The 12,464-nt window shown below is 42.2% G+C and overlaps 1 protein-coding gene across 1 annotated transcript in view; it reads left to right on the top strand.

The window, feature by feature from the left end:
* LOC129702872 (uncharacterized) overlaps nt 1-8,190 on the top strand; it is a 104,301-nt gene extending 96,111 nt beyond the window's left edge. Inside the window, exons 11-12 of the mRNA XM_055644930.1 lie at nt 2,444-2,647; nt 6,938-8,190. Of these exons, the coding sequence (XP_055500905.1) occupies nt 2,444-2,647; nt 6,938-7,140 (407 nt within the window). The 3' untranslated portion in view covers nt 7,141-8,190. The remainder of the gene's footprint in view (nt 1-2,443; nt 2,648-6,937) is intronic.
* The last annotated feature ends 4,274 nt before the right edge of the window (nt 8,191-12,464 follow it).

Raw genomic sequence — 12,464 nt, 5'->3', positions numbered from 1 at the left:
ATGGAAAGGTGGCATTGGAGCCACGTCTGGCTACACCGTCACGGGTATAGAGTTGCGCTTGTGCTGATATGATCGAGGAGGAAGAGTTGTTGCCAATCATATTAATTGTAGCCAAGGATCCAATTACATAGGGATAACTGGGGGCTCAGTTCCCAGAGCTTGGTGATAACTTTGTAGGGAAGATGGTATTTAACAACAGGCTGAAGTCGAACAACAGCCTTATGTACGTGTTAGATTGAGAGAGTGCATAAACCAAGCTAAATATCGTTAACTACAAGAACTTCAACACTTCAATAGGAACAATGTGATGAAACTAACAATGAACGTAGATATGCATGGGGAAACCTACCATCACTATTCTGTGAACCTTGCAATTGATGTTGCAATCTTTCCATTGCAGGAAATATTTTGAAAATTTCCAATGCAGTGATCCACACGTATTCCCTGAGGTAGAGCTGATGAGAATCTACTTTGTTTTTAATCAAGATAGCTATACTTGATCGTCAAACACTCAATGCATGTAATATGATCTATTCCCACCAGTGACATTGCTTGCTTTGAATACTCAAGTGTTGTGAGAAAACTGACAAGCATTATCAACAAGGTTCTCATGGTGAGAATGTCAGGTCAATAAATGTATGACATCAGGAAAAAGAAATTAAAAAAGTGGTGAGAAAATAAGTTCAACCTGAAAATATACATATATTGCTGAACAAATGCCTTGAAATGCAACTGAATTACTGGTACATTAGACAAAGCAAACCACAAAGAAATATTAAGGACACAATGTCTCTAGCAATAGATGTGCTTTTGGTGATTATATTGAACATTCGTCACACACACTAACCACCCCCCACCCACACACACACTAACCACACCCCTTGATATTGTATTAATATTATTCATTCGCTACTTTTACCACATCCCCGCCCTATCCACTCACACATAGCCCCCAACTCGCAGGCGCATCTAGAGAGGGAGAGGAAGGGGGGTAGAGACAGAGAGAGAGAGGGGCAGTGGCAGAGAGACAGGGGTAGAGACAGAGGGGCAGAGACAGAGAGAGGGGCAGAGAGATGGGGATAGAGGGGGGGTGGAGAGAGGAGAGGCCAGGGGGTGAGGAGCGGGAGAGAGGAGAGGCCAGGGGGTGGGGGGGAGGGGGGGGGGGGGGGGGGGGGGGGAGCGGTGTGGCCAGCAGGCCGGCTGGCAAGCGGGGGGTGGGCGGCCGGGGAGTGGGCGTAAACCAACGGACTGCGAGTTCGGCGGCTTCAGTCCAGGGCCCAACTTGCTCTTTCTGCGTCGTCTTTTGAATAACGGGGGGGGGGGGGGGGGGAGGTAGTGGTCGGGGGTGGTCGGGGTGGTGGGGTGACGTCACTCGCAGCACGAGCAAGACGGCGCGCTGAGCAGAGCCATTGTAATGTGATCAGCGAAGGACAATCGTTTTTAAATTGAAAGCTCTGTCAGATTTTTGAACATTTTCAGTAATAACTCGAAAAATAGAGCCTTAAATTTTCAGATAAGGCGATTTTGGACTCCACGGGAAAAATCTCTACCTGAATATGTAAAAACTTTACCGTTACCGTGTCATTTTTTCGCGAAGATGTGATTACACACAAATAAATACACATCCAAGATCATAGTTTTATAAGTATAGAGATAATGCCTCAAAGTAACATCAGATTTATCTAATAGATATTCTCCTTAACTAACCGAAATCATTTTTGATGAAGGAATGCCAGATTATCCTTGCAAGAAATATTGTTATTATTGATTCTTGATTATTATTGTTTCTTGATAGTACTTTTACATTTTCATAATTAATCTGCCTGTAAATCTATAAATGAGGAAGCCTTGCCAGAATAACATGGACATCTGGCACCTGGAGCTAACACTGACACAGTCCCATGAGGGTGAAAGAAATAGGATATATTGATACGGGAAATGAAGAAAGTTGGATATAAACACTGGACCATGAATACCAGCATAGACATCAGTCCTAAAGACACATTTCTGTGTTGTTATCACTATGTAATTGCTGTACTAATATCCTGATAGCACGTATAAACACCATCATCCATGGACATGTAGTCACATATGGACCACATAGAAACGCAATGCCCTCTGTATAAATTTGAGGGTAACATTCCAAAAATGCTTTAAACTGGTAAACTGATCTTATATTTGTAGTTCTCAATCATCCATACAAAAGAAGATTTCTGATGGATTATTTCAGATTTATCTTTAAAATAATCCAGCCATATAAGATGACCAAAATAATCAAGTTCGGTGGTATATGTCAATTAAAATAGAACAATGAATCAACAATACAATTCAATTATTTCCTTATTGTGTGTAGAAAATGTTATTGGGGAATGTTTCACGTTCAATATTTCCCTTTCGTGTTCACAATTTGATTGATGACATGTAATCTACCTTTTCATACTAGAGTGCCTCGGTAGATCTGACCGGAAAGTGGAGTTGCCAGCCTCTGTGATCCATCTTGCCAAGCAGAGGACACGACCTGAATTGGCAGCTCGTTTCCTCATCAGACATCTCTTCCCAGACAGCATTCTTCTCAGGAGTAACGTGTACGGAGCAATTCGGAAGGGAAAAGCTCCTCTAGACTGTAATAAGATAAATGCTGTTAGAGGTGAGCTACACTTGACCAATTTTGATATCCAGTTCAGCGCAGCTTTTTAAATTGGGGATAATTTGGATTATTGTGTATAAAATTAATACAGTATAGTGATATTCATATAAAGTTTATTCATTATGGTTTAAATGAATTATATGAAATAAACCAGGGAATTTTCAAAGAGCCTTCCAGGCTGGTTCAATAATTATAATGCCAACTGTAGTTCTCAACTACACAAATCTTTTGCAATGTTTAATATTGTGAAGGATATGGTTAAAGGAAGCCTCTTTACACTGTGCGATATTGACCTTCTTGAGCACTGTAAAGGGCCTGTCCCACTTACGTGTCCTTGGCACGCAAATTACGTGACCTCATGGTCGCGTTGAGGCGCACGGGCATCGTATGGCCGCGCGGGGCCAGTCCCACTTAGAAGCGCGGAGGGGTATGTAGTTGTGCGCGACATCGCGTGGGGCTCCGAAATGTTTGTAGTGAATGAAATCTTTGTGCGCCAACGATCATCGAACTTGGCCTGGGGCTCACGGACGTAGAGGTCTGGATCCGCCCCCACTCCTACTCCCAGAGCGGGGCCAAGAAAATTGAAGATAGACACAAAATGCAGGAGTAACTCAGCGGGACCGGCAGCATCTCTGGAGAGAAGCAATGGGTGACGTTTCGGGTCAAGACCCTTTTCAGACTGAAGAAGAGTCTCAACCTGAAACATCATCCATTCCTTCTCTCCAGAGATGCTGCCGGTCCCGCTGAGTTACTCCTGCTTTGTGTCCATCTTCAAATGGCGTCACGCGCTCCAGACGGCTGTGCGTATGCATGTAATCGCGCCCAGCCTTCGCGGGACAGTCTCGGCTCAACGCGACCACAAGGTCGCGTAATTGGCGTGCCAAGGACACGTAAGTGGGACAGGCCCTTAACTATACCTATTTCAGCAAGTGGAAACTATTCCATCACATTCCTGAAATGTGTTTATCAGCTGTAATGGATGAGAAGTCAGGAGGTTGTAGAATATCCAGTTTCTGACATTCTACAAAATATTTATGGCATTTGTTTTCCTGATTCGTTTGAGTTTCTAATCAATAGTACCCCATGGATATTGATTGGGGACATTTGGGTGAAGATCATTAACTGAAAGCTAATGCCCCTGTCCCATTTAGGAAACCTGAACGGAAACCTCTGGAGACTTTGCGCCCCACCCAAAGTTTCCGTGCGGTTACCGGAGGTTTTTGTCAGTCTCCCTACCTGCTTCCACTACCTGCAATCACCTGCAACCTCCGGGAACTGCACGGAAACCTTGGGGCGCAAAGTCTCCAGAGGTTTCCGTTCAGGTTTCCTAAGTGGGACAGGGGCACACATGGCAGCAAGGTGGCTGTGCTGTGCGATGGAAATTATGGTGGCTTGGTCCTTGTATGTGGGAATGTTATCATGTATATGTTAAACCAAACCTCAATTTTACCTTGGTCTTACTTTAATTGGGTATTGACTGGTGTGTTTTGCTACTCACAATGATTGGCCAATCTCTGAATTTGGGACAGAGGAAGATAAAAATGTGATTAATGTCAGATAAGCGAGGTGGATGGTTGAGTATCAGCATGGACTCAGTGAGCAAAAGGAAGAGCTGCCAAGTAGTACGAATTTCCCGTATTTTGTACGGAAATGCAATAAGAATACGGATGTACGGTTTTGCGTTAAATACGGATATTTTTAAAGTCCGTATTTAACAACGCAAAATCAACCATAGATAATCGTAACAACGAGGTGCAGCGGGCAGGTGGGAGTGGCCGGGATCGGCCCGACTTCCTGCTTTGTTGCCATGCCACTCGCCATTGGAGGGGTGGTGGCCCGGTGGGGTTGACTTAGGATCTTGCTGCTTGGAAAATGCAGGGAAGTGGGGGGCATCATGTTGTACCTCTGGGAATTGTAACAGATTAAATCTATTGGTGTTTTGGGTTTCAAGATCTGGGTGATTGTTTTTGTGGGCGTTGGTCTGCCGCAGTGCTTGGGTGGGGGTCTTTCTGTCTCGTGTTCTCTCGCTCTCGCTCTCTCTCTCTCTCTCTCTCTCCCCTCTCTCCTCTTCCTCCCTCGCTCTCTCTCACTGTGTCTCTGTCTTTCGCTCTCTTCCTCCCTCTCTCTCTCGTGCGCTTTCTCTCCCGCTCCCCATCTCGTCTCTCTCGCTCCCTCTCTTGCCTCGGCATTCCCGGAATCATTTGGCGTTTAGTAGGGACGGCTGTATCTGCTGTTCCTTCCTGTTGGGGGGGGCAGGGGGAGCCCTGGCTCAGGGCTGCTCCTGGTCCATTCCCTCCGCGGGTGCCGCCTAGCCTGCTGAGTTCCTCCAGCACTCTGTTTTTTGTTTGGCTCTGGAGTTGAAGGTGGACACGGGGGGCTGGGGTGGCTCACTGGGATGGGCGGCGGCTCTGGGGAGAGGGAGTGGGTGACGTTTCGGGTCGAGACCCTTCTTCAGCCAATCACAAGTACTCTCACCGCCGAGAGATCAGTTCAGTCTGAAGAAGAGTCACTGCCTGTCCCGCTGTGTTGCTCCAGCTTTATAACATATAACATATAACAATTACAGCACGGAAACGTATGTCTATCTTCAATTTCAAAATAAAATACACAGAGTGCTGGAGGAACTCAGCGGGCTAGGCGGCATCTGTGAAGGAATGGATTAGGAGTTGTTTCGGGCCAGGGTTCTTGTTCAATAGGAAGGAACTGCAGATCAGGCATGATATTCTTCTGATTTAATAACGGAATTCCTGTTTTTTTGTTTTCCTATTTGTCAATTTTTTGTGCCCGATTATTTGGCGGCCAATCAACCGCTGTCTCTATGGGGGTTCCAATCACCGACTAGCTTCCCTTAAAATTCTTGTCCAATCAACCGCTGTCTCCAAGGGCATTGTATCCAGTCACATAATGCACTCGTCACTCGGTGGCCAATAAGACGCAGTCTCCGAGGGGCATTGTGACCAATCACCGACCAGCTTCCCTTACTGAAGCAGACGATGGCTGCAGCCAACAGAAAGAGAGAGAGAGAGAGAGAGAGATGCAAGAAAGCAGCTATGACACAATACACAATAAACTATTATGAATACACAATAAACAAGTTATGCATTCTTGTACTCTTACATGGGTATGACTTAACATCAAAAAAAAAAATGTTTTGCCAAGAGGCACTGCGTAAAAACACTGATTTCCTCAGCAAAATACTGATTTTCAGGTACTAGAAAACTGAAATGCTCTGACAAAACTTAGCAGCTCTGCAAAGGGCCCTTTTCCATGCGCTCACTCCCTCTCTCTCTCCCTCCCTCCCTCTGACAATGAAAGGACATTACTCTGGGGAATTAGTTACCACCACAGTCTTTGTACGATGAATGAACTGTAAGGTGTTTCTTTGTTTAGCGCATGCTGCAACCCCAGTCCTACATCTGCATTCTGCAGTAATCACAGGTGATTGCACCCCCACCCAGAGTACATTCTGTGCTTGAGTTACCCTCAGTGCTTCTCATGTCCTGTTTGATAAATAGGCACACTGATATATTAACCAAGAGAAAATGGACAAGTTTATTGTGCCAGTGTTTTCCCTGAAAACAGTTCCGAGGACTCCTAAAAGCATTCCCATCCAAAATATTGCATCCCAAACGGTAGTGGATCTGTTGAGGTGGTGGAAGAATGTTAATTGATATTAATACCCATAACAGGGTGGTACATGATTAGTCTGTGGAATAGTCTCCTAACCTTGGCATCAGTCCCCAGATGTTAGACAGGGTGAATGTTCATGATTGACACAAGAGCACTTTGTTCGCTTGCTATCCTTACACAATGGCAGGATAACATTCCTTTGATATATAGGCCTGGCACATTTCCCTCCAAAAACATTAAACAACTGGATTTACAAAATAAACTAAGTTACCCCCATCAGTTCTGCAAAACATGACTCCAGCTCAAGCATGCTCAATCTGACAAGCAATTACACCAAAAGTATTAACCTATTGTGTTCCTCCAGGTATTAATTAATCAAACCACTCTATGGTGCCAGGAGTTTTTTATTTTATTCCAGATTTCTGACATCTGTTTTTCCTTCCATTTTTACTCAAAAGTCTTATCCAGATGTTTTGGCATTTTGCATGGGTTTACTATGATTTCCACAAACCTCCCCATAAACACCGTTCTCAGAGGATTTATATATATTTATTTAATTATTTTAAGATGCCTTTGAAAAGTAAAGCCTTTTAAAAACAAATCTGAAAAGTCATTTATCAGGTAAAAATTTAATTTTGACTGCCTTCCATTTTTCCACAGAATTTCTAGCAGATTACTTTGCAGGTTTTGACCTGGCTGAGGATGGCAAAGACTGGAAAGTATGTGTTGATGCAATTAATGGTGTCATTCGATGTCTCAGATATGAACTAAAGAAGACGCCACAAGGAAGATCGTTCCTTAAACATTATTCATCACCTGTCCCAGGCCAAGTTGAGATGGAATTACATGAAGCAAATGACTGAAGGTTGCAATTACATGATTACAGTTGCAAATCCAAGTATTCATTGAATGCTCCGAGGTGTAAGGAAAATATAGAAGAATTTAATATAAGGAACATTAAAGTGGACATCCCATGAGGAGGTTACATTCACAGTTTCATCAGTGTTTTGCTTAGAATGTAACAAAATCATTACTCAATTCTCAAAAATTGCTTAGAATGTAACAAAATCATTACTCATTCTCAAAATAAGAATTAAAAATGATAACGCTAGATTTTCATACCACATTCATTTTATCTGCGAGCAATACATCTGTCGACATAAAAACAGACTTTATTAAAAATGAAGACCAATACAGACATCTATTTGCACTGTTAAATGCATCTTTACCCATAAAAATATATAACAGTCTGCAGCTGGAGTGAGTGGAGTTCCCATATTGTTGTGAAAGGTCGACAACTTTAACCTTCACTAAAACATGCACCATCATAGTAATCATAATCAGGAGATGACAAGCACACTGGCATTATGAATTCCATGGCCAATATCCTCCAAAGTATGGATAGGGCAATTCTAACCCTCTTTGCAGACTCAGACAAATGGCCATTGAAATTCGCCCAGGTTACTTACATGCTAGAAACCTGTCCAATTCTCAGCATAATGATTTTTAACCTAATTTGCCATACAAGCTATAAAGTCATTATTAACTTTTGCCTGTTCTGTCCCAATTTCATCACTGATAGTCAACTGAAGTCATCACTCCGGCTCATTCAGGGCATGGGGGTTCTCTTTATTTCCCTACCAAGCTGAGTGAAGTCAGAAAAGCATATTCCATAGAAAAAAAACAGAAGAAAAGATTTTGGAAGCTTTGTTTTCCCTGCTACAGCAACTCTTCCTCTACTCTTCCTAAGAATGACAGATAGCTCCATATACAGTGCCCTCCATAATGTTTGGGACAAAGACCCATCATTATTTATTTGCCTCTGTACTCAACAATTTGAGATTTGTAATAGAAAAAAAATCACGTGGTTAAAGTGCACATTGTCAAATTTTAATAAAGGCCATTGTTATACATTTTGGTTTCACCATGTAGAAATGACAGCAGTGTTTATACATAGTTCCCTCTATTTCAAGGCATTATATTGTTTGGGACACAGCAATTTAATGTAAATGAAAGTAGTCATGTTTACTATTTTGTTGCATATCCTTTGCATGCAATGACTGCTTGAAGTCTGCGATTGATGGACATCACCATTTGCTGGGTGTCTTCTCTGGTGATCCTCTGCCAGGCCTGTATTGCAGCCATCTTTATCTTATGTTTGTTTTGGGAGCTAATCTGCTTCAGTTTTCTCTTCAGCATATAAAAGGCATGCTCAATTGGGTTCAGATCGTGTGATTGACTTGGCCACAATAATTGACCATATTTTAGCTTTGAAAAACTCCTTTGTTGCATTAGCAGTATGTTTGGGATCATTATCTTGTTGTAGAATGAACTGCCGGCCAATGCGTTTTGAGGCATTAGTTTGAATTAGTTAGGCTGGATATTCGACTTCCTGACTGGCAGGCCCCAGGTGGTGAGAATTGGCAGCCACACCTCTTCCTCACTGATCCTCAACACAGGCACACCACAGGGCTGTGTGCTCAGTCCTCTCCTGTACTCCCTGTTCACGCACGACTGTACTGCTAAGCACAGCTCGAACATCATCCTAAAGTTTGCCAACGACACGACCATCCTGGGCCTCATCACAGACAACAATGAGATGGCCTATAGAGAGGAGGTAAAGGAACTAAACAGCTGGTGCCAGGAAAATAACCTTTCTCTCAATGTCAGCAAAACTAAAGAGATGATCGTGGACTACAGGAGACAGCAGTGGAGTGGACACCTCCCCATCCACATCAGTGATGCTGAAGTTGAAAGGGTCAGCAGCTTCAAGTTCCTCGGTGTGCACATCATTGGGGACCTCTCTTGGACACTGCACACAGACACAATAACAAAGAAAGCCCGCCAGCGGGTCTTTTTCCTGAGAAGAGTGAGGAAGTTTGGTATCCTCACAAACTTCTGCAGATGCACCATCGAGAGTCTGCTGACGGGCTGCATCACAGTCTGGTACGGGAACTGTTCTGCCCACAGCCGCAAATCACTACAGAGAGTGGTGAAGGCGGCACAGCACATCACTGGCAACTGTCTCCCGGCCATTCAGGACATTTTTCACAGGTGATGCCTGCGGAAGGCACAGAGCATCATCAAGGACCACAGCCACCCAGCACGCAGACTGTCCTCCTTGTTACCGACAGGCAGACGATACAGGAGAATGGCTGCACATACCACCAGACTTAAGAACAGTTTTTACCATCAGGCCATCAGGCCCCTGAACTTATAAACACATCATATATGTTGATTATTTTATTTATTATTGTCTTTTACCTACCAATGTCATTTTTATCTTATCTTATTTTATCTTATTTCTATCCTTGTGATATCATTGCTGAGGTGACCCATTGTCTTGTCAAACACATTTCATTGTACCATTGACCCTGTGTTAACCTACATATGACAAATAAAACTGAACTGAACTTGAAAATGTGTCTATACACTTCAGAATTCATTATGGTTCTACCATCAGCAGTTGTACCATCAATGAAGATAAGTGAGCCAGTACCTTCAGCAGCCATACATGCCCAGGTGAGAACACCCCCACCACCCTGTTTCACAGATGAGGTGGTATGCTTTGGATCTTGGGCAGTTCCTTCTCTCCTCCATACTTCGGTCTTGCCATCCCTCTGATACAAGTTAATCTTCATCTCATCTGTCCACAAGACCTTTTTCCAGAACTGTGGTTGAAGGGTCTTCTAAGTACTTCTTGGCAAACTGTAACCTGGCCATCCTATTTTTGTGGCTAACCAGTGGTTTGCATCTTGGCAGTGTAGCCTCTGTATTTCTGCGCATGAAGTCTTCTGCGGACAGTGGTAATTGACAAATCCACAGCTGAATGCTGAAGAGTATTTCTGATCTGTCGGTCAGGTGTTTGGGGATTTTTCTTTATTATAAAAATAATTATTTTGTCATCAGCTGTGTAAGCCTTCCTTGGCCTGCCAGTCCAATTAGTAAACTCTCCAGAACTCTCTTCTTAATGATGTTCCAAACAGTTGATTTTGGGAAGCTTACAGTTTGGCTGATGTCTCTATAACAGTTTTATTCTTGTTTCTCAGTCTCATAATGGCTTATTTGACTTCCATTGGCACAACTTTGGTCCTCATGTTGATAAACAGCAATAAAAGTTTCCAAATGTGATGGAAAGACTGGAGGAAAGACATTGCTGAGAGCTCTCTTAGACCTGCATGAAGGAAGCAATTAAACACACCTGAGCAATTACAAACACCTGTGAAGCCATGTGTCCCAAACATTATGGTGCCCTGAAATGGGGATACTATGTATAAACACAGCTGTAATTTATACATGGTGAAACTAAAAGGTATAAAAATATCCTTTAATGAAATGACAATGTGCACTTTAACTCCATGTGATTTTTTTCTATTACAAATCTCAAATTGTGGAGTACAGAGGCAAATAAAGAAACGATGGGTCTTTGTCCCAAACATTATGGAGGGCACTGTAACTACCGATGTCAGCAGGGGTTATATAGTTTATATCTATATTCCAGGTATCCGACATCCACCTGCTCGGTACCCACCCAAAATTTTAAATTCAAACCCCAGGCACAGTGTGTGAATTCACCAGCAGAGCAGTTACTAGAAATACGAATAATTGTGTTTTAAATTTGTTATCATCATGGTTTTATGCCGGAGAGGCTAGAGAATATGAGAGTGGTATATTTGATGGTGACTAAATATGTACAGTTGTGAATCCTTCTCTTAAAGGAATTGCACTGAATTAGTCTAAAGATAATGATATTATAACTAAATATAAATCTGGCCTTAGCTTGGTGGTGGTACACTCATCTCTAAGCTGGAAGGCTGGAGATTTAAGTCCAGGGACACCCAATCACAAAATATCTGGGTGGTACACTGACAAGAGTCTTCCACTGCATTGGTGCTGTCCTTCAGGTGATATACTAAACCATATCCCATCAGCCTTCAAATTCTTGAAGAATAATATCAATTCCTCAGTGAAGGATTTAATCGGTATATTTGTTTTATTATGGTTTAATGAGGGATGTTGCCATGTACAGATTAGCTGCAGCATGTTCTGCATTGCAACAGTGACAGCAGTTTGCAAAGTGCTTTTCGGCATACTGAAAGACAATGCATAGGATGATGAAAACAAAGAATTTAAGATGAAGACATTTGGGCCATTTTGCTCATACTAGCTCTTATCCAATTACTTTCATCCCTTGTTCTTTTTCTGCACCCCAGTAAAACATTTTGCTTAACTGTATATCTAATTGTGACTGGAAAGTTACCATGGAACCTATTTCCACCCTATTAAGTAATGCATCCCAAATTATAACAGCTATAAATGAAAGGTTATTTTTCTGCCTTTTTAAAGGGTGCTTTGCCTGTTCTTCACTGTTTAGACTTTGTAGTTCCAGTTAATAGTCTCTTTAAAAGATCTATTTTATGGAACATTTTTTAAACTTTAATCTACCTTTTTTTAAATTAAAATTTTGCTTATTTACATGTGTATTAGTTTTTATTCATGAACATTTATACACAACACTGACTTAACACTGGCATGTTTGTTATTTTGCAGCAGCTCACATATTTTTAGTTTGAGACTTAACTACTGGGCTACTTGCTCCTCTCAATTGGATATGACCCAGCTCCCATGCAGTTATTTTTTAGATAAATGAGCCTGAAAGGAAAACCTTGTGTGTATTGTACAGAAGCCGCAGATGGTCAAGGACGGGATTAGAGTGGTACAAGGTCATTGGCTATTTATGGCAAGTATGTGCACTGAAACTGCAGCCAAAACACAACCTTGTTAGATTTTATATTGCACATAGATTGTGATAGGCTCTTTTTTTTAAACTTAAATCTTATTTGCCATGTCGAAGTACAATATCAAGAATTTTGGTTTAGTGGGAGGTGTTTAACCTTCACTCAGTTACAGCCAGACATTGAATTACAAGCAGACAAAGAAAGCATAGCTGGATAAACATTTACAGAGTAACTGTTACAAGGTAGCTTTCAACTCTGGGCTTCTGAAGGGAAAAAAAGCATATCTGATTAAATCTTTGCAAGTTAAACAAATGAGTTGATTCAAAAAAGCAATGTCACAGAGAAAAGTCAATGGAAGATTGTTTTTTTCTCTTAAATTATTTTTCAAACACAGAGTAAAGCCAAGCCCTGATGTTGAGCAGAGAGCTGCAGACAATGCCCACATTGCA

The sequence above is a fragment of the Leucoraja erinacea genome, chromosome 13 (assembly GCF_028641065.1).
Source record: "Leucoraja erinacea ecotype New England chromosome 13, Leri_hhj_1, whole genome shotgun sequence".
In the NCBI taxonomy this organism is placed as follows: Eukaryota; Metazoa; Chordata; class Chondrichthyes; order Rajiformes; family Rajidae; genus Leucoraja; species Leucoraja erinaceus.
This window is presented reverse-complemented; position numbering and strand designations above follow the sequence as displayed.